Source organism: Rhinolophus sinicus, chromosome 8, assembly GCF_057876585.1.
Source record: "Rhinolophus sinicus isolate RSI-liver-muscle chromosome 8, RSI-T2T, whole genome shotgun sequence".
Lineage (NCBI taxonomy): Eukaryota > Metazoa > Chordata > Mammalia > Chiroptera > Rhinolophidae > Rhinolophus > Rhinolophus sinicus.
The window spans coordinates 46,717,068-46,741,656 of NC_142508.1; the positions used below are offsets into that span (position 1 = coordinate 46,717,068).

At 57.7% G+C, this 24,589-nt stretch overlaps 2 protein-coding genes across 5 annotated transcripts; one reads left to right on the plus strand and one right to left on the minus strand.

Moving 5' to 3' along the window:
• The first annotated feature begins 1,036 nt into the window (after positions 1-1,036).
• Positions 1,037-4,550, plus strand: IGFLR1 (IGF like family receptor 1). Of its 4 annotated transcripts, none has more exons than XM_074315819.2 (5): positions 1,041-1,624; positions 2,058-2,273; positions 2,742-2,914; positions 3,345-3,549; positions 3,670-4,550. In XM_074315819.2, the coding sequence occupies exons 2-5, from the start codon at positions 2,090-2,092 to the stop codon at positions 3,993-3,995; spliced, it is 888 nt and encodes a 295-aa protein (XP_074171920.1). In that variant the 5' UTR covers positions 1,041-1,624; positions 2,058-2,089; the 3' UTR covers positions 3,996-4,550. The 4 variants fall into 4 exon arrangements, with proteins under 4 accessions (XP_088656812.1, XP_088656811.1, XP_074171920.1 ...); XM_074315818.2 differs by having other exon boundaries at positions 1,042-1,624; positions 3,219-3,549; XM_088800686.1 differs by having other exon boundaries at positions 1,037-1,624; positions 3,345-4,550.
• Positions 4,467-24,065, minus strand: KMT2B (lysine methyltransferase 2B). Its single transcript, XM_074315722.2, has 37 exons — positions 23,393-24,065; positions 22,193-22,265; positions 19,938-21,955; positions 19,612-19,725; positions 19,368-19,518; positions 18,800-19,079; positions 18,583-18,638; positions 18,066-18,341; positions 17,653-17,747; positions 17,276-17,374; positions 17,031-17,144; positions 16,745-16,891; positions 16,543-16,638; positions 15,986-16,103; positions 15,322-15,435; positions 14,979-15,163; positions 14,815-14,904; positions 14,621-14,725; positions 14,418-14,491; positions 13,514-13,629; positions 13,326-13,417; positions 13,109-13,246; positions 12,240-12,398; positions 11,864-11,984; positions 11,710-11,788; positions 11,451-11,611; positions 10,140-10,367; positions 8,761-10,057; positions 8,581-8,670; positions 8,390-8,499; positions 6,404-6,541; positions 6,244-6,318; positions 5,980-6,157; positions 5,572-5,679; positions 5,384-5,467; positions 5,138-5,267; positions 4,467-5,045 (listed from the first exon to the last, which is right to left on the minus strand). Exons 1-37 carry the CDS (start codon positions 23,753-23,755, stop codon positions 4,770-4,772), a joined length of 8,148 nt encoding a protein of 2,715 aa, XP_074171823.2. The 5' UTR covers positions 23,756-24,065; the 3' UTR covers positions 4,467-4,769.
• Between the last annotated feature and the right edge of the window lie 524 nt (positions 24,066-24,589).

Consider the following 24,589-nt stretch of genomic DNA (forward strand, 5'->3'; position numbering starts at 1 on the left):
CGGTTTGGGGGGCAAGGCGGACAGCCCTTAGCAGGCCACCCCCTGATTCCACCCTGCCCCCTCCTCCAGGTCACGTGAGCGATATGGAGGTGCAAGAACACCATGATAACTTCTTTGAGGTGAGGGTTGGCAGGGATGGGTTGAGTTTCCTGTGGGCCAGAGCTCAGCTGAGCTCCTCCTCGTCTTCCACAGGAAGTGTTCACCGAACTGCAGAAGTACAGGGAGATTGAAGAGATGAATGTGTGCAACAACTTGGGGGACCACCTCCTGGGCAATGTCTATTTGCTTGCTTTATTCCCATTAGAGGCCAGAGGTAGAAGCATTTCAATGCCTAATGGCCACCATTGAAGCGTCATAGCTTGAGGTCCATCACTAAATCCAGTCCACGCCCAGAGCTGCTAACTAATCCCCTAAAGATTTCTAAGTTTGATTGCTGACCCTGACCGACTTTCCCATCAGTTTCAGTATGAGGATGCAGAATGGGCAGTAGCTGAACTCAATAATCGCTGGTTCAGTGGGCAGGCCGTGCATGCTGAGCTGTCGCCTGTCACTTCGGCAGTATGAGATCAGGTATGGCAGTAGAAGGGGGGGATGGGCACCTGCAGTCTCAGACTCCTGTGTGTGTGTTTAGTTGGGGGCTGTCAGTGATAATGGCCTACACCATCCATCCATCCATCTATCCTCAACCCAGAGAATATACCCGCGGTGGCTTCTGAAACTTCATGCACCTGTGGCCCATTTCCGAAACCTGCAGCGGCAGCTCTATGGGCGGGGAACCAGGTGCAGGTACCTCAGGACCAGCTTGCCAAGACTTCTTATACCCTAAGGCCCTTATGCCCTGAGATGAACCTGATCCTATGCCCAGTAACAATGTCTCAAGCCTTTGGTATCCTAAGACTGGAACTGAGCCCCATTCCAAGACTGCACTTTAGTCCCAACCCAAAACCAGCCTGAACCCCAAACCCAAGACCAGCCTGGATCTCTAATCCTGAGATAATGCCATGAGTATCTATTCTGAGACCACTTCCAGGAACTTTAGGTACTTCATCACCTGCTCTGCCCCATGCCTCTAACCCTCCTCTCCCCACTACTGTCCCCAGGTCACCACCGAGGTCCCATACCCGCCACCATCCCCAGGAAAGAAACGGTTGATGTTCCCCAGACCACCCGCATGGCTGCTTCTGAGATCTTGGCCTTCTTGCCTTCCACCCGATAGGCACAGATGTTCCTGGCCAGGACTCCACCTCAAAGCTCCCTTAACTCCCCAGGGTCATCTTCCCTAGCTTTTGGGGCCGACTGCCCCTCTACTAATGACGTTCTGTATTTGGGTGCATAGCTTGAGTCTGTGGGTGTCACTTCCTTTCACATCTCATATGACGAAAAGGGGAAGTAGGCTGGTCTCTGGTCACAACTAAGCGGAAGAACTTCAAATAATAGATGGAATAATCAGCTGGTTCAGGGTCCAATGCCCTAGGACCCCCCCAAGTGGGACTGGTGGGGTGCGGGCTCCTCTGTACTGGAGAAACTTCAGCACATTTATCTGAGGCTTCTTAAGGGGAAGACTTCCTGGTTGTGGCACGTTGGAGGATTCCCAGCCTGGAAGAGATTGGGGTTAGGAGCTAAGGTAAGGTGACTTGAAGTTGAGTGGGTGTCTCCAGTGGGTGAGGGCTGTGTCCTCTATCCCTGCTTCCCTGAGATGGGCGTCAGTAATACCTAATACTTAAGCTTACTGTATGCCAGGTGCTGCCCTAAAAGCTTTATTTCTAGTAATGGTTTACTTGTAGTAACGGTTTTACTTCTCCACAATAACCCCATGAGACAGGTGGTAGGGATTATTATCCTATTTTATGGATGGATCATGGCAGAGGTGGGATATGAATCCACACAGTCTGTCTCCAGAGTCTTTGCTCTAGCCATCTTGAGGCCTTGTGGCTTCTGCTAATGGACCAGGAACTGGACTTGGGGGTTGGGGGTAGATTCTTGGCTTCTGTAGGGGCTTGGGGATCCTACGCCCCACATCCACTGCTTCTTTCTTCTGCTCTGATTTAATGGAAAAGTAAGACAGGCTGTGGCCGGAAGTCCTGCGGTCATGGGTCCCCAGGCTGCAGGCCCCGTCCGGATGGGGCCCCATCGCCTTCTGTTTGCTGTGCTGCTCCTGGCCCAGGCGGCGCCGCAAGAAACCTCCCAGCACTGCGGCCGCCTCCAGTACTGGAACCCTGACAACAAGTGCTGTGGCAGCTGTCTGCAGCGCTTCGGCCCGCCCCCCTGTCCGGGTGAGGAGCAGGGACTGGGCGTAGGCATATGTTCGGGCAGAGCTAGGGGGTTATAGGGAACCGGGGAAGGAGCTAAATTTGGGGGCCTCGCTTCAGGGTAGAGGCGGCGGGCCTTAAGATAAGGCAGGTATGGGGGCTGAGCTTGTGAAGAAATACATAGTGCGGGTTACGTGAGCGCCACGGCAAAGGCTTGTGACTTGTTAGAGAAGTGGATCCGATGAGGAAGAGGCGGGCTGTGCAGATAAATCCGCTTGTGGCGGAGCTCAGTGTGGGAGCCGGGGGGCCTGGAGAGGGCGGGGCCTGTGGACAAGGTTTCGAGACTGGCAGGGCTGGTGGGAGTGGAAGGATGGACGGGTGGGTGAGTAGAGTACAAGGGGCGGGGTCTGCTGGGATAGGGCTAAAGAGAAAGGGCGTCGCGGAGTAGGCGGGGCTTGGAGGCCACACCTGAGAGTTCCTGTCTCCCCCTAGACTACCAGTTTTCGGAAAACTGCGGGCTCAATGACTTTGGCGATCACGTAAGGTATCCCTTCGAAAAGTGTCCTCCTGGGCAGTGCAACCCCAACAGCGCGGAGCTTTGTAGCCCTTGTGGAGGCGGAGTCACGGCCTTCACTCACGCGGGAACCGGGCGGCGCTGCGGAGAGGTACTAGTTGGGCTCCAGATGGCTCTGGGCAGCCTGCTGGAGTTGGGGCGGGGTCTGTACCGCGTGGTTTGGGATCGGGTGGGCGGTGTCTGGATCAAAGGAGGTGGTGTAGCTCCACATCAGAGGATAGGAGTGGGGACATAGTATTAGGGGGTGACGGGCCTGGGTTGAAGTAGTAAGGGCCAGGGGCGGGGGCTGGATCAGGCGGGGAAGTGGCCCCATGGAGGGCTAAGGATGGGAACCTTGGGCTGAAGGGGCAGGAGCGGGGCGTGCCTCCTGCTTTACTCCAACCCCCTATTCCCAGAAATCGGTCCCTACCAAGGAGCCCTGCCCCCTGAAGCTTGAAACACCCAGCCTAAGCTCTCAGGAACCCAGCTCACCGGATATTTACAGTCCCGAACAAACACCTGAGCACAGCGTTCCTCGGCAGGCCTTGCTGACTTTTGCCCTGCCTCTGGTGCTGGTTCTGCTCTTGACCTCAGCAGCCATCTTCCTGTTCGCCCTGCAAAGGCACCGCCGCTGCCGCCAGGGGAAAGTCATCATCCACCCCTATCCTGGCTTGGCTTGTGGTGACTCCAACACCCACACCTTCTCACAGTCGTCCCCTTCAGGTTTCAAGGAGGCATCAAAGGAAGGTAACTCAAGGAAGGTCTCTGCTTCCACTCCTGGGCAGGGGTTAGTTCCAGACACACCACGAGGGAGGAAGGTGGACTGGAAGCCCACCCTTTCTCCCCCTCACCTCCACTGTCTCCCAGAGCTGCTAAATCTGGCGTCGCAGCCCCTCTCTCGACTCCTGGATGAGCTGGAGGTGCTGGAGGAACTGATTGTGCTGCTGGACCCTGAGCCTGGGCCAGGTGGGGCCCTCGCTTGTGGTACCACTCGACACCTGGCTGCAAGATACGGACTGCCTGCTGCCTGGTCCACTTTTGCCTACTCACTGCGACCCAGTCGCTCACCTCTGCGAGCCCTGATCGAGATGGTGGTGGCAAGGGAGCCCTCCACTTCTCTGGGCCAGTTTGGCACACACCTGGCCCAATTAGGGAGGGCAGATGCACTGCAGGTGTTGTCTAAGCTTGGGTGATCTGGGGCTCGCCCAGCCTAATACTCCATGTTTCCCTTGAAATCAGTGCCTGTTGTCTCTCGGCCTCATTAAGGGGCCCTCTTGAAATATAGTCTTAATTGGGCCAAGACCCAGCAGACATCCTTATTTCCTTCTCCCCACCCCAAGAAAAAGACCCACTCCATCATACACATTAGACCAGATGATGGAGAACTGGCCTCAGGTGCTTCTGGGCAACCAGGGTCCCTTGAGAAATACTGCTACCCCTGGGAGAGCTCATCCCCAGGGATCCAGCTGGGTTCTAACTTAGAATATGTAGAACATTTGTTATTCTGAAGCCTTGGACAGACGCCATAATTTACTTGTAATTCTGAACAATGGCCTCTCACCCACTTGTTGAAGCTAATGGGCTTCCTTGGCTCAGGATGGGTGTGGGGCATGGAGAAACGAGCTCCTACCTGGCCCTACCACTATACAAACTGGAAGACCACCTTTCCAAACATTGACAGACTTTATTGTGGGGGGTTCCCACCTGGGATCCCACCCTCTTAAATAAAAAAAGTGCATAGAAAAGAAGGGATTTAGAAACCTTTGTACATTATTTACAACCTGGGACCCCAGGGCAGTAAGGGGACGACTACTGGGTGGACTGGAGGGGTGGAGGCAGGGCCCTTGCCACCTGCATGCCCACAGCCACCCTGAACGTGACGGTGGGGGTGAGATGCTCTGGGAGGGACTAGGGAGCCCCAGACCAGGGGCAAGATGGCAGCGGGAGGCATGGTGGGCAGCACAGCTTCAGTTAAGGAACCGACGGCAGCGCTTGGCGCCACAGTTGCAGGGCAGCTTGTTGCTGGCATCCTCAATGGGGAACTTGTAGTCATAGGTGAGCTCCTCACCACGCAGGATGCGGCGCAGGGCGAAGATGACGATGTGTTTCTGGCCCTCCACGTGGATGACTCGAGAGAAGCAGTTGGGCTCACACGAGTGGTTGATGAAGCGGGCGGCATTGCCGTGCATCGTGGCATCCACCACGTCAAAGTCATCCATGCGGAACATGTAGCACCCAATACCCTACAGGAACAAGGTGGGCGCAGTCAGGTGCTCTGTTCCCGTGGGCGGGCCCTGCCTCACCCACCTCATTCCCATGACCTGGCAGAGCCCACCTTCCCATCGTAGAACTTCTCCCGCTTGTCAGTCAGCACAGAGCGAATGACAATACCAGAGTACTCAATGACCATCTCGCCGGCATCGATGTTGCGCTTACAGAACAGGCCCCGCCCATGGATGGCAGATCTGCAGGGTAGGATGGGCAAGGGGAGCTCAGGGGGCAGGGGGACAGAACCAAGGCAGCACCACACCAGGGCACCTGTCATCCACCCAAGGGGCATCCTCCCCCCAACCCCACTAACCTGTAGACACCCACAGCCTCTTTGGACGTCTTCTTGAGGTGGCGAAAGCGCATGGCCATGGGTAGCTCCAGGCTGGTGGCGCGTCTGGTGGAGGACAGCAGTGTCACCTGGGCTGGTACCCAGGAATGATCTCTCCTGCCCCTGGTCACCCTCCTTAGGACCCTTCCAGCCCACGCCAGCACCCATACCTCGTTGACCTGAGCTGCACCTCATCCTCTTCCTCATCACAGGTGGCTCCCTCAGGGAGCACCCGGTGCTGGGAAGCCAGGAAATTGAACATGTCAAAGGTGCACTTCCTGCAGGTGGAGGGAAGAAAGGAGGGAGGCTCGTAGCCATTCCTCTGAGATGCTACCCACCTACTCTTGGCCTGGGTCTGCTGCTGGCAGAGCAGGAGAAATACCACTATTGAAGACATAGCAAGCAAAAGGGGAATGAATGGGGTTTATTCTTCTGATAATGAACTCCAGAAATAATTCCTGGAGTGGCCTAGTGTCTGCTTCTTGGGCCTCAACTTCCAATCTGTACAGACTTAATTCGTATCCCAAGGACTCCCATAGGGCTCCCCCAACCCAAGCATCATAGCCCAGACCTCTCACCGGAGATAGACCTCAGCGCGGGCCGCCCCATGGGGGTTCAGGGGTGGCTCCTCCTGACCCTCTCCCTGCTGGTGGTAGCGGAACTTATAGTGTTGGCAGCGTTGGGCCCCGGGCAGCTGCTCTGCCAGGAAGATGACAGCATCGTGGTGGATGCCCAGGAGCCTTGCTCCACTCATTCCTGGGGAGAGTTCAAGTCATGTTGGAGGCCCATCATGCCCTTGGGGAGTCCTCCCAGTCCGCAGCATCCCTGTGTACCCCACTTACCACTAAAGGAGAGATGTCTAAGCCGGGCATGCCCTCGGGCCTCCTGCACCTTCTCAATCAGAGCTCTCCATGCCCCTGAGGAGAGGGAAGGGCCAGGGCAGAGTCAGGATGGTATTCTATGGGACCCCTTCCCTCCCGGTCACCGCCACTCCTGACTCACCCTCCAAGCTCTCTGCCTCCACGCTGAACCCATCCTCACTGCTGATCTCAAAGCGCAGGTGCGGGCCAGCCCGTTTTGGGGCCTGGTTCTCTTTATCCTCTGGGGATGGAGGCTCTTCCTCAGAGCTTGAAGCCTCACCTGGTCACAGGGAGCAGGTCAGAGTAGGTGAGTGTCACCCCTCTTGGAGTCAAAAGCCCCAGTTCTCCATCGCCCGCCCTCCCTTCCTGGGCACAAGCATAGACACCGGGTCTGAAGGCCTCCCCCTGCTCTCATTGCCCAGTGAACCCTACAGACCAGACCAGACATTATTTTTTTCTAAGGGATCTGCGGTCCCTTTTCTGCAGGACTTCTTGGCTAAATGCGCAGTTCCATGAAGGCGTGGAGTGCTTTAGCCCTGCAGGACATACTATGGCTCACTCAAACCCAGCCTACCATAAATGCCTTTCTACCCCTCATTCTTCTGTCTCACACACAACGAAAAATACTGGAGAATTATATTATTTTGTACATCTATTTTTATGTGCAGTATATTTCTGTAAATATTACAAATATGTTATTATATAGACCCATACTCACAGAATCAAATACACGTACTTTCTGAGCTATTTAAGGGATTTGTCAGGGCTTAAGATTTTAAAGCTCGAGCAGATAGGACTTGCTGATGTAGGAAATGTGGATGTGAGAGGAAGGGGGTCCGGGGACTCAAGGACAAATCCGAATTTTGGGGCCTGAACAACTGGAAGGATAAAACTGCCACTGACAGAGATAGTGAGGGTCGGGGAGAAACAAGTTTGAGGTAAAGGTCGAGAGCTCAATTGGAGACATGTGGATCTGAGATTCCTCTTAGAAAAACTCCCCTGGCAACGTGCTGGTGGAGATGGGGAGCAGGCACCAGTAAAAAGGAGTGTGGTTAGCAATTTGGGGGCTATCAGAATTCGTGATAGAATTTAGGGTTATGAAGTTCGATGAGAGCACCTGGGACATGCCAAAGTTGACAGGCTGGGGCAACGAGGAGGCAAAACCAGAGGGGAATGAGGTGAGTTCTAGAAGCCAGGAAAGGGAGGGAGGGATCAGCACACCAAATGCCGGGCTCAAGCAGGACGTGGACTGAGGACTGAACACTGGGTGGAGCGGGAATAATGGAAGTTTGCATGGAGCACACTTTAGGAAAGGCAGGACTCACATGGCCACCCTTCCGTCCCACATCACTAAGGAAGACTCTATAAACCTGACTCTTGCTGTGACCCACATCATCTTTAGGCCTCAGTGCCCCTGGGTGCACCTCTGACACTCCTTCCACCTCTTCTTAGCCCTTGCCCATCCTCACCTCCATTCTGTCCCCGGAACACAACCTCCTGACTACAGGGGCCTCACCTGGACACTCTCATTGCCTTCTTTCTCAGTGCTCATTCTAAGCTGCAGTGCATCTGCTAATGTAAATGTCTATTTCCTCTACCAAAACGTGGTATGCTCCCTAAGGGCAGACAGGGACCTGTCAACGTCACTGCTACACCCTCATGCCCTCTGACCCCATAAGCAGTCTTTCTGCTAAGCAGTCTCACTCTACCTCACTTCACTTCCATGTTCAGCAGCTGCGCTCTATATGATGAAAAAATCCACATATAGTGACAAGATTGGGGCCACCAGAAATTCTAAGCCTCAAGCTGCTGGATTACCAGCTTACTTGGCTGCAGCCCTCTCTCTGCCCTCCCTAACCAAGAGAGTACTTCCCTTCTAGCTTCACTGAGTCTGTCAGCCATACTAGTCCAAGTGCCCCCATCCTGTGTGCTGATATGTCTGCAGGTACACCTAATCTCCCCTTTCTTTCATCTCTGGGGTGTCCTATTCAACCCGACCGCCACGTCTCCTCTCACTTCCTTTTCCATCCACTTTTTTGAAGTGGATCAATTCTCCACTGTATCTGTCAGTTACCCAGCTGAGCAAGCACAGAGGAGGAGGCAGTGAGAGGGAAAGGCTGGTCCCTACCTGAGTAGTGGTGCCACTGGGACTCAAGCAGCAGGTCGGGGGGACCATCGGGAGCCTGGGGAGGACCACCTTCTGGAAGTGGCAGCAGAGGGGACCGGTCCTGGAGGAGCCTGTGAGGAGAGACCTGTCAGAAGAGGGAAGGGACAGTGATCCCAGAGCCAGAGCCTCCAGGAAGGAAACTAGCCACTCACCTGGGGCTCTCCTCTCCAGTGGGCTCCCCAGGGTCATCCAGGTCGAGAACTCCACGTACTGTAGGCGTTTTCATCCTCACTCGGCTAAACCTGGCGGTGGGGGGAAACCACGTGAAGCCTGAGCTGCCTTCTTCTGTCCAACTGCCTTGCCCTCCTCACAGCCTCAGCATACTCACTCACCCGGTGCCACTGAGCCCTGGACCCTGGGGGGGACCCTCCAAGACCTCTCCATCTTCCTCCAGCCGGGGGGTCTTGCTTGGGGGAGGCGCTGGTGGGGAACGGCCAGAGAAGGTGGACACTCTCTTGACGCGGATGGCCTGGCGGGGCGGGCTGGAGGGCCCACTGCTCAACACCAGTGTCAGTGGAGGGGGGGGTGGGGGTGGAGCAGGGCGGACTACCCCCACCACTGGCAACACACCCAGCAGGGGTCCTGGGGGCAGAGTCCAGGAAGTGGGGGCGGTGGGGGGGATGGGAGAGGGCAAAGGTGGCTGCTTCACTGGGGTGGAGACAGGTTCACCCTCCCCAGCCATCTTCACAAACACTTGCCCCAGTTTGTTGACAAGGATGATTTTGGATGTGGCAGGTTTGGGAGGCTCAGGAGCAGGGCCCAGGCTCAATACCCGGACCCCTGGAGCCCCAGGAAGCCAGGCAAACGTCCGTGTGGGGTCAGCTGGGCTAGGGGGCAGGCCCTGGGGGGGCTGGCTGCCATTGGCCAGGGGAGGTGCTGGGGGGAGTGGCTCCTCTCTGGGCCCAGTCCCCCCTTCTCCAGGCCCCCCTAGGTTCTTCAACACAAAATCCACAATTTCTGACGGCAAGTCCTCGGGAGGCCGGGCCCTGTCCCCCACAGCCCCAATGGCCCCAGCCCGGCCTGCTGCTGGCCCTGAAGGAGGAGTGCCCTGGCCCCGCGGCTGCTGGACGGCTTCAGCCTCGCTGTCTGTGCCGTCATCCACTCCGTCCAGCTGTTCGATGCGGGGGGCTCCAGGGGGCACACCAGGGGCCAGGGCAGGGCCAGACACCACAGTCACAGGGAAGTGGACGTAGCGGGGGGTAGGGCTGGCCTCCTCCTCTGAGCTGTCCCCGGGGCCCCCATGGCTGCTTCCCGCTGCCCCTGCGGCCACAATCTCTTCCTGAAAGGGCTCAGTGCCCAGCAGGCTGGCCGCAAAGTCCAGGTCAGCAGCGCTCAGTCCCGACACCACCTCCATGTCCTCCAAGTCGGGGCCCAGGTCTTCGGGGGGCGGTGGGGGAGACGGGGCAGGGCCAGGGGGAGCCAGCTCCCCTGAGGTAGGTGTGAGGGCTCGAACGACTGAGGTAGGAGGGGGCACCCTGAGCTGAGGGGAGCTTCTGAGAGGGGAAGAGGCCCGCCGTGGTGGCGGCAGCCTGGGGGCCAGGGGGCTGGGACGATGGGAGCGTCGGGGGGGAGCTGGGAAGTCCAGATCGCCCACTGTAGGGATGTGGTGAGTCAGAGAAGATGGACTTCCTGTGAGAGGGAGGGTCACTGTCAGCCAGGTGCTCCTGCCTCACCTGACCCAACCCTCCCCTAGGTATTTCCAGGTACTCACCAGGGGAGGGCAGAGGTCCAAAGGAGACACCTCCCAAGGGCCTCCGGGATGGTGAATAGTTGGGCACTTTGATTCGAGCCCCTGAAAAGGAGCGGGGGGCTGGAGGAGGGGCGCTACTTGGATCCAGCCGTAGAGTGGGGTCCAGGTTTTGGATGGGTGAGTGGTGCTGAGGAGCTCCAGGGACAAGGGCATCTGTATCTGGTGGGGGGTCCACATGATCTGGGGTCTCTAAAGAGGCAAGAGAACGATATCAGGGGTGGCAGGGGCTCTTTGTCAAAGCCTCTCCTCAAATGGCCTCCCTTCTTTTGAGCCAAGGGCATCTTCTCTGCCCCTGCCCCTAACCCAGTCGCAATGGACACTGGTTCCCAGTCATCACACAGACCCCAAACCCCTCTGCTGACTTCTGCAAAACCTCCACATGCACCTGGGTCACAGTCCATTTGTGACCCTTCCTCACCCACCCTTTGCCATCTCCCCACTTCCTGGCTGCCTACTGCTCGGATTCAGGCCCTATAAGCCATGAGGGGCACTGACCTCTCTAGCACGGCCAGTCCTACCACTTTCTTACCTGCTCTGTGCATCCCTGCCACATCAAACACATCCGCCCCATCCTGGCACTTGCAGCTCCCTATTAACTGGCTCCACCCAACCTGTGCAAACTGATCTCTGTTGCCTCCTCCCAACACTCCCTTGTTTTCAGCCAGGACGGCTGCACCCTCCTCCCCTCTCCACTTCATGTCAGGCTCCAACCTGGAACAAACTCCTTACTCACAAACACAATCCCAATCTCCTCCTCCTCCTCCTCCTCCTCCCACTCAGTCCCCAATAGCCTTTCCCTTTACCAATCTCCAAGCCCATTCTTTGCTCTGTACCATCCAGCCCTCAGCTACCAACATGGGCGTGTAGGCGCCAGTTTGGGAACTGAACAGGTCTGGTTAGAATCCTGGCTCCATCACTATTTTACTGTGGAGTGACTACCCTTTCGAGTTGCAGTTCAGCAGAGCTTGTACCTTCCTCAGAGAACTGTGGGGAGCATTACCTGAGCACGTAGCCCCAAGTCAGATGGCCCTAAAGGCTCCTTACATTTGTACAGAAGTTGTCACCCCATCCCCCAATTCCTGTGAAATGCTGAGCACAGCCCCATGGCACATAATGCATAGCCATTAAATTATCTGTTATTGCCATTACAACAAATGAGAATGGCAAACATCTTGGAGTTTCTTTAGGGGAGAGAGGAATAAGGGTGGGTGAGTAACTACATGGGGAGGGTGGCATTCAGGGAAGAAAATGAGGCAGTTCCAAGGTTGTTACCTGTGGAAGGGGCGGGGCTGTGCACAATGGTCTGGTTCTCCTCTGCTGCCTCCAGGTGAACTGGCTCTTCCCTTGGCCCCCACGGCCGATACTCAAGAATTCGGCACCGATACCAGCAGCGCCGCCGAGCATCCACCGTGCTCCAGTACAGACGGGAGCACCTGTTAGGTGGGAGGGGGAACAAGCGGGTCAGAACAACTTGGGAAATGGGATCCAGCACTGGAGTCGCGAACCCCACCCATTCCCCCAGGTTGCTCACTGGTAGCCAATGGGGAAGAGCCGTCCCTCGCAGTCCGAGAGATCAGACAGAGTACCCAAGGAGTCAATTCGGATGGAGCCTATGGGGCAGAGGAGAGGTCAGGAGGGGGGCCAGGCAGGGTCAGGAAGAGCACCACAGAGAGCGAGTGGCTTACCAATGAGCACGTTGATGGCATCAGGTTCGAGCCCCGTCAAGAACTTTCGCTTGAAGTTGATGCCCTCAAAGTCCACATAGACTCGGCGGAGAACATCAAAACCATCAGGGGTCACGATCTCCTGTGAGGTGGAATGGCAAATAGGTTTGCTGCATTGGTGGGGGGTAAGAGGGACGCAAGGGAAGGCTCTGTAGGCAGGGACTGGACAGTTGGGGGCTTGGCTAAAGGACTTGGGGAGAACTTTAGCCAAGCCCTCACTTGGCTAAAGGAGACACTGAGAGGCAGCAGGGGCCTGGTCTGAGGGGCTGCAGGGGTCCCCGAGTGGAAGGGAGAAAGAGAGCAGTGGGGAGCTGTCTCCCCCCCGGTAATGGCCCACCTTGCCATCCAGCAGGTCTGTGTGTTTCTGACAGAAAACTTTCTTGTCATCCTGGAAGATGCAGTAGCTGGCCCGGGCACACATGAAGTGGAAGTTGCTGAGGCAGGAGGAAAGGCAGCAGCCCACAGTGGCTCCAGGCTTTAGGCAGAGCTCACAGCGCTGCGGGTGGAAGGGGCTGCTGAGGGGAGAAGCCAGTGACCGGGGCCAGGGCCTGATGCTCAGCATCACTGTCCTTGAGACTCTGCTTGGGCCCGTCTAGCCCAGCACTTCACACAGCAAAGGCACTCACCAAACAGAGCCTCTACCCTAGCTGCAACCAAGGCCAGACTGACATCAGAATTATTTCAGATTTTTCTGAAGCAGAGTGTTGCAGTAGAAGAAAAATAGCAACAGCAGCATTTACCATCTCACACATGGTTCTAATGTAGAATCTCTATTTTCATTTAATCCTCACATCTGTCCTAAGGTAGGTACCTCTCTCGTCCCACTTCCTGAGGGTGAGCTCGAGGTATTCTACAGCACCTGCCCCAGGTCCCACACTGGGAAGGGGGTATTCTGGCCCAGGCAACACCTCACCTCATGGGGATATAGTAAGAACTAAATGCCATACTGTATGGAAAGTATTTGAAAGCATTTGGCACGGTTTCAATCAACAGGAGGACTTCTAAGCTTTGGTCTCCCAGGCCACAGGACGCATATAGGGAAAAAGCCACTATCTGTGCCACACTAGAGCCCTGAGCCAACGAAAAAAGGTACTGAGCACCAGCAGTGAAGGACAGGGGTAGAGACTGTGAAACGAGCTGTCGCCACGGAAGGAGCCCCACCCGAGACCCCGAGGGCTGCCCACCTCTCCAGGCCCGTGCCCTCACCATCTGCCTCCCTCGAGCCACAGCAGCATGCACATTCTTGAGGGAACCATCGTTTTCCTCAAACACTTCGGCTGACCAAATGGCACAGTTGACATGTGTCCACTCATTCTGCCCGATGTACAGGAGCCGCCCCGCCTCCTGAGGGCAGAGGAGTGACATGAAGACAGGCCCCAGGGACTAGGACGCACCATCTGGAGCTTCACGCAGTAGCCCTCACCTTCGAGTCCGCGTCCCCATATTTGAGACAAAGGGCACACTGACGGGGGTCGTCCACGTGTGAGAAAGCAACTGGATCCTTGCCCTGAAGAGCTGGAAGGAGTATGGGAACGATGGTCCAAGCATCAGGACCTGGAGCCTGGCCCACCAAAGCAGGGGCTCTGGCCTCCAACCCACATTTCCCAGTACCTGCTGAGGGGTCCCCTGGAGGCTGCCCTGATTCTGGGGTTTCTGGTTCCTGTTGCCTCCACTGAGCGTAGACATGGTCCAGGGATGGAGGCAACACCGCATTGGGAAGGACTCCGCTGTGGATAGGCAGGGTCAGCATCTGACACATCTAACCAGGGTGGCTGGACTGGGACCCACCCACCACCTCAGCCTTTATGCCTTGACACCCTTTGTCCTTTCGCCATGTGGCATTTCTCTCAGTCTCCCAAACAAGCCAGGCCCTCTCGTGGCACCTTTGGCACATGAAATGCTGTTCCTCATGCCTGGAATACTCTTCTTCCACATCTCAGCTTGGATGTTACCTCTTTCAGAAAGGCTGAGGCCCTGGGCTCCAGCAGGAACCTCCCTGGGCTTCCTTGTCATCACCCTGCCTGTCTGGGTCATCAGTGCCTGCTCAACCTTCCAAACATGGCGTGCTCACTGCTGTCCCCAACACTGTCTTGCACAAAGTCGAGACAAAGCGACAACTAACTCCATAATCTGAGTCTCTGCTAGTCTACTACCACTGGGACTCTGACCCTGGTCCCACTACCCTCCAGCCCTAACTCCGCTCCTTGTCTATTCTCAGCCTACCGTGTGTCCCCAAAAATAAGACCTAGCCGGACAATCAGCTCTAATGCATCTTTTGGAGCAAAAATTAGTATAAGGCCGGGTCTTATATATGGTATTTCATATATGACTTGGTCTTACAGTAAAATAAGATGTGGTTTTACATTAATTTTTTGCTCCAAAAGACGCATTAGAGCTAATTGTCCGGCTAGGTCTTATTTTCGGGGAAACACTGTAGGTTGATTCTGGATTCCCAGGTGCCCTTGGCCTTTGCCCTCACTCCCTGGCTCCCCTCCTGCTACCCAGCCTTGCTCACTTTGGCAGCCGGGTACTCCGTCGCCAGTACTTGGGGTCGTGGGCGTCGAACCAGCCGAACGTAGATTCTAGCAGCTGGGGAGTAAGTAACAGGATGAGAAGTGGCTTCCCCAGGAGAGTTGGCAAGGGCAGGGTCTGAAGGACCCACTCTCTCCTCCCCACTATCACGCAGGCCACCCTACAGGCATCTTCCGAAGAGCTCACCTTCAGTAGGAGCCCCTTCGTCTGACCTCCTGCCCGGCGCTCTGAGGTCTCTCCTTCTTCTGAGTGCCTCATCAGTATGCCCACCACGTCCTCCATGAAGCTGTGCTGTAAGGGGGCTTGTCAGGATCCACGCCTCCCCCTCCCCCAGCCTACTCCTCCTGGCACCCACCTGTTCCTCTCAGTGTCCCACTCACCACGGACTTGTAGTGGCCTGCCTCAAAGCGCTGACTCACAGCTTGCAGATCACAGGGCCCTGGGTGCAGCTGCTTTCCATCTTGCCCACACTGCAAAGAGGGGAAGTCAGCAGGGCTGGTGCTGGGTCTGGCCCCACCCCATCCTGCGCCCGCGCCCTCCAGACCTGGGTGCACAGCAGCAGTGGGCCCACCACCTTGGAGCTCAGCAGGCCCTGGAGCACCTGGCGCAAGCCCCCCTGCAGAGCCCCACTCAGGGCCTCTCGCCAGCGGGGGTGTGTGGCCCCAGCACATGGTCCACAGGTGTACAACACCGAGTCTGGCAGCCCCGAAAGGATCTCATAGTCTTCATCTAGAAGAGCCAGGGCAAGAAAGGAGAAAATGGTTCGGAAGGATGTAAGGGCTCCCAGCAGCGCCTAGGCCGCCGAGGACATAGAAGCCAGCTGTCCCCTGAAGGCCTGTGGGGAGGACAGGGACTCCTGCAGGGCTGAGTCACATCCCCCCACTCACCCGAGAGCCCCTCGCACTTGGCGTGTACCCAGTGGTCACACTGCGCGCACTGCATCATCTTGCTGTCATAGTCGTTGTCCTCATAGCAGCGGGTGCAAATCGGGCAGTAGTTTCCTGAGGCAGAGGGGAGACGAGGGCAAGTCAGAGGGGCTGGGGCCACCACCTGCCCCTCAGAGTCTCTGGTGGGGGTGGGGCTGGGAGCGCCATCCCTTGACTGCTGCACGGGCTGCCTCCATTATGGCCCATCTTGAGTCCCTACCATTCCCAAACAGCTGGCCACGGGTAAGGCCTCTTTTCTAACCCTGTAGCCCCAACGCTGCACAAGGAACAGGGCCTTGCTAAAAATGCTGCCTGCATAGATGAGGAAAGCCCAGTTTTTCAGAGTGCTCAGTGGAGACGTGAAGTTCCAGGAAGGATCTCAGGGACCATCACAAAGATGAGGTCCCAGGTCCTCCACTTCCAGTGTCCTCAGAGAGGCTGTGTCCCACTATTTTATGTACTGAATAGGCTTCTATGGAAGAGGACTCTGAACAGAAAAACAGTTCCATGGCTAAAAGAGGGTGGAAAGCCACTAGAAATGAGCTTCTGTTCTAACTGCCTGAGCAGGAGCCTGGCCCACACCCCGGTGGACCCCCAGGGCCCAGGACCCCTGCCAGGTCCCCACCTTTCTCATAGAGCTGAGTGCACCTGGGGCAGAGGCTGTAATCTCCAGACCACTCGACGTCCCAGTTCTTGCCTGGAGTCGCCCCACAGCTTTTACAGCGCACGCAGGCTGAGCAGATCTGGGGGGCAGGGGAGCAGGGTGACATTAGGGGTAGAGCCGGACACCAGGCTGGAGCAGTGCTAGGGGTGGTTGGGCAAAGAGGGGTGGACGGTAGGCAGGAGACAGATGAAGAAGGACGGGTAAGAGAAGCAGAACAGGAGGGGAATGAAGTGGGGAGACTGGCAATGGGGAGACTGGGGGAGTGGAAGTTAGGCGAGAGCAAGGGATTCTGAGCCTGGGACTATGGAATCCATGAGACCCTGAAAACATTACATGCAAATTCTGCAAAAAAATCTTGTCTATGTGACGTTCTTGAAAAAAATGTTATGTTTATCGAATTCTTAGAAGGACCTCCAAACCTTCCCCTCCTCATGAGAGTCCTGGCCTAGAGCAAGACTGGGGGTGGTGGTGGCATTAATTAGAACTCCAAAGCAAGGGGTGTGGGCCTCATTTCTCACCCAGTGGCGCCGTTTGCGTGTGGCCCGGGTTGGGTAGCTGGGCCCCAGGCAGGCTGGGTGGTAAGCATGGCGGCATCGCTCACACTCCAGGAGGTGCTATTGGATGATGGAGAAAGACAGCAATGGTAGGACCTACTGGCATAGAGATACCCTTCTCCTCCATACCTCCACACCCCCCGCCTCATGTTTCCTGTGCCCAAACCTTGGATCCCCGGCCTTTGCGCCCACAGACGTGGCAGAACTTGCAGCGGCGGCAGCACCAGGTGTCATGATGTTGGGGCAAGGGCCGCTCAGCCTCCTCCAGGCAGAATGGGTGGAAAGGGTCACAGCAGACTTGGCAGAACACCAGCTGGGGGTGGAAGAGTGAACGATGGGCACAGTGCGAAGCCAAGAGTTCAGGGCATGAGACCCTGCTGAGAGGGCCCTAGAAATCAAGCGGTAAGGCCTAATGGAGACTTGGGGGCTGTGAAAAAAGGTGGGGATCCAACCTCATGCAGGCCTTTGCTGGCACACAGCAAGCACACCATAGGTGGCCCCCCTGGCACAGAGGTGAGCACACTCAGGCCTCCCATCAGCCACACGTTCTCCAGGTCACAATCCTCCTGAGGGAAGGGAGAACACAGGATCAGAGAGCAGTCAGGAACACGTCAGATCTATCCTCAAAGCCCTGGTTTCTCAGACACAGTTAAGTTTCTTCCGACCAGTCCCTGCCACCCTCCCTTCAACACCATACCTTAAAATCCACACGGACCCGGTGCACACCATCAGGAGACTTCTGTTTTCCAGTCCAGCCATTGGGAAAAGAAGCAAAAGGGCCAGGGGCCAAAGCATCCTAGGGAGGGATAGTGGTGGTCAGAAGGCTGCCCGCCCCACAACTGCAGACTTCTTTCCTCACTGCCCTCTCCCCCAGCCTGCCCGACCCTGTCTTTTGGCCAGGTCCTTTGCTTTCCAGAAGGACAGGCCTGCCTCACCCCTCAGGGCCTGTCTTCTGGTGTGGACACACCACGGCACTCAGGTGAGCCCGTTACCCTGACTTGCCAGGAAGCTCCCGGAGGGCAGGAGCCATGCCTTCCACAGGGCTCAGGGTTCTTGGTGTGGGGCCGTGCTGACCTTGTCCAGGCGCCTTCGTGCCTTGAGCTGCAATACAGGCTGCAGGGTGGGTTTGCGAGGTCGGCTCTGCTCTTCAGGTTCTGGCACTGGCAGCTCTAGGCAGGAAACATGATCAGTGAGGCTCCCCCCTCATCCCTGCCCCATTGCCCGTCTTCTACCACTCCCAATGTTACCTAGATCCCCAGGGCCTTCTTTAACCAACCAAGGCCCGCTAGGGTGACCCTTAGTAAGGCGTTGCTGAATAAGCTACTAAACACCTCGCACACCAGTTCCCCTGTCCACCTCAGACTACCTCCTTCTCTGCATTCAGCTACTTTCTCCATCACACCAAAAGAGCCCTGGGTCAGAGCCCCGTTCCTCTCACAGGAAAGACACATGACTGACTGACAGAGAAAGCAACAAGCAATTCGCACCATTCTCTCGGGGGGTCCGACGCCGGGGAGCAGGGGGACCCCCGGGCTCCGAGTCATCCGAGTCCTCGAAGATATCATAGGAGGGTCGTTGTTTGACGCAGCGCCGGGCAGACTTGCGCTGCAGGAGGGAGTCCTGCTCCTCGGGCCCTTGGGGGGCCACCACCTCCTCCCGGGGCCCCCCAGCTCCCGCCCCCCGGCGTGGGCCAGGAGGACCAGGGGAGGCCTCAGGAGATTCATCGGAATCCCAGGGCAACAGCGTCTTCACTATCGTCCGGCCTGTGGGAACAGGGGACTTAGTAGGATTTTGAGTTCAGCCAGGGACATGGGACATTGGGATGGGAAAAGCCACAAAGAAGTGGGGCAGAAGAGAACAAGTATGGGAGAGATACAAAAGCACATGATGAAAAGACGACAAGGTGGTGGGCTACGAAGGGGAGGTGAGCAAAGAAAACATCGTTTCCTCATACCACGAGTCTAAAGAAGACTATGTAAAGAAATGCTCCTCAAAACTTGTTACCTTTTTTAGCCAGTCGTTCCATCTTCCGAGCCTCTATCTTGTCGCACTTCCGGTATCTGGGGAGGGGAGCAGCACGTCACCAGGGTAGGGGACTGGTGGTCTGGGGGAAGAGAGGAAGCTCTCCACAAGGGTGCCAATCCCACTGCTATGGCAGGGCAGGAGGCCTGGGTGACGGGCAACCCTGGGTGGGAACGGAGGCTGCACCCCAACTACTCACACACAGCACTGCTTCTTGGTGTTAGGGCCCCCAAACTTGGGCTTGTCCAGGCAGTTGACACAGGAACCACAGTCCTGCACACGCAGGCAGCCCCGGCAGTGTCCACACCGTGCCATCCGCATTTTCTTCCCATGATGGGAGGGCAATGAGCGCCGGGGTGTATGGGCCAGGGGCCCTCCAGACCCTGTAGGCTCTGAGTCTCCCCCAGGCCCTGCTGACTCCACCTTTCCACGCCGTGACCGTGATGGGACACTCTCAGTCTCAGATGCAGATGAGGTATCTAGTGCAGCAGAGAGGGGATGGAGACACAAAGCCACCAGGCTTTCTACCTCACCTCCCTGTTCTTTCCTAGACCTCCTTCAATTGGCCCTCTGGTCACCACTTTCAGACAGTGCTCAGGTTCCACGGGCCCCCAAACCCACTTTGTCTAAGACCTAGCATGTGTTCCAACCCACTTGCCACCCAGCCCCAAGCACACAACTCAGCTCACTGTCCTAGGCTCTTGGTACACTGGCTTGCCCCAGACTTGACACAGCTGTCAAATCTCCCCATGACACACCCACCCTACCCTCCGTGGCGAGGTCCTGCCGATCCCGGAGAGGAAGAGCACTGAGGCGGGGGACATCTTCGGGCACCATGGCCCGGGCCTGACCCAGGGCCACAGCAGCATGACGGCAGACGTGTTTGATTCGGGGGCCTTGCACAGGGGACTCGGGGCCCTGGGGGAGGAGAAACCAGTAATACATGTGGGGAGTTGCTGCTTATGCTCCTGTAACCAGCCTTCTTCAGAGGGCCCTCCTCCCACTCCATACCGATGGTCTCTCTCTCTTAGTTTCCAACGATTCATCTTCAGACCTGACAGAACCTCTATCTGAGATCTGCTTGACAGTCCCTGTGACCTCTTCCATCTGCCCTCCAGGGCTTGGCTGGTGGGGGAATAATAAACAGGGTCAGAGGCTGGAAAAGTGAGGCAAGATTAGGCCAGGGCAGGAACACAGGAAGCTGGGGCACAGGGGAAGGACTGGCTCTGAGGGTTCCCTGCAATGCTGGAGGGTGTCTAGGGAGGCAGGTTAAAGGATTTGAGAGACTCGAGGCAGGGTGACTAGGTGCGGGGGCCTGGCCGTGGCACCATACTTACCGGCATCAAAGACGCCACTTTCTGCTGCTGCTGCTGGTCAATCTTGAATAGCTGCACCTTGGCTCTCTTGAGAAGACTAAACATTTTCTCCTCTACACCAGACAGCGGTAAGGAACCTAGGTCTGCAATCCGGGCCTTTTCCAGTGGTGACGGCTGCTGTGGTGGGGGTTGTGGCTGCAGTTGTAACTGTGGCTGCTGTGGTGGTAGTGCCTGGGGCAGCAGCTGGGTTTGCAAGGCCTGTAGGGGCTGCTGCAGCTGAGCCTGAGGTTGCTGCCCATTGCTCGGAGCTGGAATTCCAGGTGGGGGCACCTCGGCCTTAACAGGGGTGGCAACCACAGGGGCAAACCGAGGCAGGCTGAGGTGGTTGGTGCGGCCCACTGCCCGTGGCTCAGGCTCAACTGGAGATTCATCAGCGGGAGGAGGCTCTGGCTCAGGGGCTTCAGGGGCTCCAAGAGGAGGAGTAGTAAGCACCGATTCATAGATCTTCAGGTGGGCTTCACTTGGGGTAAACTGAGGGGCCCGAAGGAGGAGGGGCCTCCTGGATGGGGTGACAGGGGCAGGGGGTGGGGGTGGGGCCGGTGGAGGGGCAGGGGGAGGAGGGGGCAGTTCCCGGGTCAGCGAGGTCCAGCGAAATGTGGGTTCCCTTAGGATGGACCGTCTCTTTTCAGGGAGTGGGACTGGAGTAGGTAGGGGGGTTGGAGCACATGGTGGAGAAGGGACTGGTGCTGGTTCCTGGGGGGCGAGTGGGGAGATGGCAATGGGAGGCCGCAGAGCAGGTGAGACCTCCACCTTTGGGGGCTTGGGGGGGTCTTCATCCATAAATCGCCGGGGTGTCTTGATGACACGGGAGGACCGGGCACTCACCACAGGCATAATAAACTGCCGGATATTCTTGAGGAAGGTGGTGCTTTTGGGGGCCACAGTGGGGCTGTCTTCCACAGGGCCTCCTGTGGTGGTGCTAGAAGTTGGAGTGGGAGGAGAGGTGCCCTCTGGCCCTGCCCGAGCAGCTTCCCGCTCTGCCCGTTGGCTGGGAGTCAGGGGAGGCCGGCCCCTCTTCCTGGAGCATGTAGCTGGGATCACAGGAGGTGCGGATTCTTCTTGCTCCTCTGGGGCAGGAGGCGGTGGAGGGGATGGTGGGGGCGGAGGGGTCACTGAGGGTGGTGGACAAAATGGGGATGGAGGAGATGTTGAAGGGGATGGGAGAGGTGGGGGAGGGGGAGGAGCTGGAGGAGTCAGGGGTGGCGAGGGCAGCTTTGTTTCTTCCTTTTCCTCGGCTAGCATCATCTCTTCCTCCGCTACCACTCTCTCTTCCTTCTCTTCCCCCTCTTCTTTGTCTTTCTCTTCTTCTTTCTCCTCTTCTCCCTCTTCCTCCAACTTCTGCTCCTTGCTCCAGCAGGGGCCCTCTCCCTGTCCAGATCCAGCTCTAGCTCTTTCTTGGGGGGCATCCTGCCAGCTTTCCTCATGTTGATCTTGACCCTGACCTGATTCAAGTTCCAAGGACAATCGTCCCATCTTCACTTTTTTGGCCTTTGAAACAAACTTGATCACGAGGGGGAGCCCGCCTCGGCCTCGGCCCCTGCCTCCACGGCCTCCTCGCCCAGACTGTCCTCCGCGCTTGGGTGTCCCAGGTCCTGGGCCAGGCCCCTCTTTGCACTTCCAGCTGCCAGTTCGGTGTTTTACTGGAACCACAGGAGGTGGAGGCTCAGGTTTGGGGATTGTCACAGCTGCTTCTGCCACCATTACTGCTTGTTGCTTTTTCCTGCAGGGGCCTGCTGGCCGTCCTGGGGGCCGCCCCCGAGACCGACGGGGGGTGGAGGGCTCACATGCCCGGCTTCGGGGGGCTGGGGGTGCCTGGGCCCGCCGGAGAAGTTCAGTCAGTGCCTGCACCATCCGTTCTGTGCCCTCCTCACCCCGTTTCCGGGCAGGAGTCTTTGTAGGGGTAGGAGCCACATCGGCTAGGCGAGGAGGTGGAAGGGGGGTCGTCTTATGCTTGCGGCCCCGACCTCGGGGTGCTCGACCTAAAAGGAGAATAGGTGTGGGGAGAAGCTAGCCTTGCGGACTGAGGAAGGAACTCCAGGCGGGCAGGGACTAAGTCTTACTTGTCTGTTTCCCCCCACAGCCCAGCCTAGCTTGGGCTTTGAACACAGAACATACTCAGTAACTGACAGAGACTCTAATTGAACAGGGAAGAGCCGACACAAAGAGCGAGAATGACATTCCTATAAAGCTATAGAAGTAGTTTCCCCATCACTCACCTCGCTGGGATCGGAGCGCAGAGCGCAGGGAACTGGGGGCCACATCTTCATCTGAATGAAAACCCTGAAACTCCTGATTTAGGGGACCAAGGGTGGAGGGGAGAAACAGCAGTCAGTGCCAAAGCCCTAGTTCCACCTGAGACTCATGTATCGAGGAATATCCCCAGCTTCCCCCGTAATATACTCCTTCCTACTTACAAAAGAACTGAAAAGACTAGAAGGTGAGGGGAGTAGAAAACAGGGTTTCTCCTTAGGGATGGAAACGCGGGATATTTTGAAACCCCATCTCCTGTGCCAGACCACACCAGCACAGCCAACAGTGGCCTGCTGGCCCCAGAGGAAACAGAACGGGGTCTTCTCAGGCCACACAGTAGGCACTACCCTCAGATTCTCTCATACTCCAATTTAGAAGAAAAAAAGTGGGACCTCTGTTTACACCCTCACAGGCCGCAGTTTCTTCCTGAATGAAGATGGAAATAGGGTCACCCAAGCATGGTGTGTATCAAATGGTTTATCACGTTAAGACCCACTCTGAGCCCTCAGGTGGCTACAAACTGTCCTGAGTAATACAACCCACACCTTCCTGCCTTTTCTCAGGCTGGGGATAAATCCAGAGCTGAGCTCAGACCTGCCAGAGTGTCCAGTCTCTGCCTTCATTGCATTTCTCTTCAACCTGTGCCCCTAAGAGGAAGCCCTCCACCATTCTACCCTCTCTCTTCTTTAGGTCAAAAGAGGAAATGGGGCACTGGTGAAACCAGGGCTGTGTCAGAGGTTATGAGGCTGGGCGGGGCAGCTTACAGGTAAGATCCCGGAGAGCCATAGTCTGAGTCCACTAAAGCCACGCTGCTGCTGTCAACCACCACTGGTTGGGCATGCAGTCCCCAAAGCCTTCTGGCCCAAACCTCCACCGCCCTAGCTTTGCCAGCTACCAAGAAGGATCAGCCCAGGACACTTCAGCTGGACCCACCTCGGGCCCAAGTGCTCAGCTGCAGCTCGGGCTTCTCTACCCACTTGCAGAGGCCCCGTCCACCGACAGTTCCGTGCAGCCTACCACCTCCCATGTCTATTTCCAGGGCCCTTTTCCTCCGCAGAGGCCCTGAGGACCCCGCTTTCCCACGTCATTCCTCGGGGCCACCCGGACCCCTGGAAGCCCCCGGCCTCCGCCCCGCCCGGCGCTGGGGACGCCTCTGACTGCCTCACCTCATCGTCGGATTCCCCGTCACTGCTCTCCTCCTCCGGCACGCAGCCCCGGCTCGGGCCCCAGCCTCGACCCCGGCCCCGGCCCCTACCCCGCTGAACGCGCGGGCCGGCCCACAGGCGGCGGAGTCGGCGCAGGCCCCGGCGGAGCCCCAGCAAACGGAGCAGGGCCGTGTCCTCTCCGGGCTCGGCTCCGCCCGGCCCCGCCGCGCCGCTGCCGCGCCGCAGAGCTACCCGCACTCGCTCGGCTCCGCTGCCCCGTCCGCCGCGGCCCCCGCCCCCGCCGGAGCCCCGCGGACGGCCCGGGAAGCGGCCCCGCGCGGAGCCAGGCCCCGGGCAACTGCCGCCGCCCGCCGCCGCCGCCATCTTGGCACCGTGAGAGGGGCCGGGGAGGCAGGGGGAGGGGCGGCCCGTGCGCAGGGCCGGGGGGGAGGGGAGGGAAAGTAGGGGCGGGGCGGCCGCGGCTCACGACAACAAGCAGCGCCGCCGCGGGGCTGGCGGGAGCCGGGGGCTGGGCCGGTCACGCGCGGGGCACCACGGGAGCGGGAGTCCGAGGCCCGTCGGCCGTCACCCTAGACCTCGCCTGAAAAGCAGACCTCGCGTCGCGGCCGGAGAGGGGTGAGGCGCAGAGGCCTCAGGGAAATGTAGTCCGGACGTTTCGCTTCTTCCGCCGTGAGCTAGGGCCGCGAGAGCTGGGGCTGTGGGGTCCGGTCTGGACCCCGAAAGGAGGCCATCTCCCGGGCGTCCGGGAGGTGCGATTCTCGCTCCACACTGTTCCTATCGTTCTTGTCTGGGCCATCGGCCCGCATGAACTACCACTCCCAGTGTGCAGGGGCCTTTGGATCCTGAGAACCCTGGAGACACTGGGTAATAGGAGTTCGCGACTTCAGGGGGTGTGGGCTGGGCAAGGAGCGGCGGCCAAGGGTTAGTCTCAGTTCGAGGTACCACACAGCCGCCTTTCCGTACAGCGTGGAAGAAAAATGCCGCAGAAGCCGCGGCCCTGCGGCCCTTTTGCTCAACGAGAGGAGGCGGGTGACCGAGAGCAGGGCGGAGCACGAGTTCCTCTCCAGCCCCGGGCCCCCAGACTCAGACACCGCACGCCTTCGCTTGCTGTGGCAGGGACAGTAACTTGGGTTTTCACAGCCTTTACCCACACAGGGCTTGCTGCTAAGTCTGCCTGGACACCCAGCCCTCGCGGCC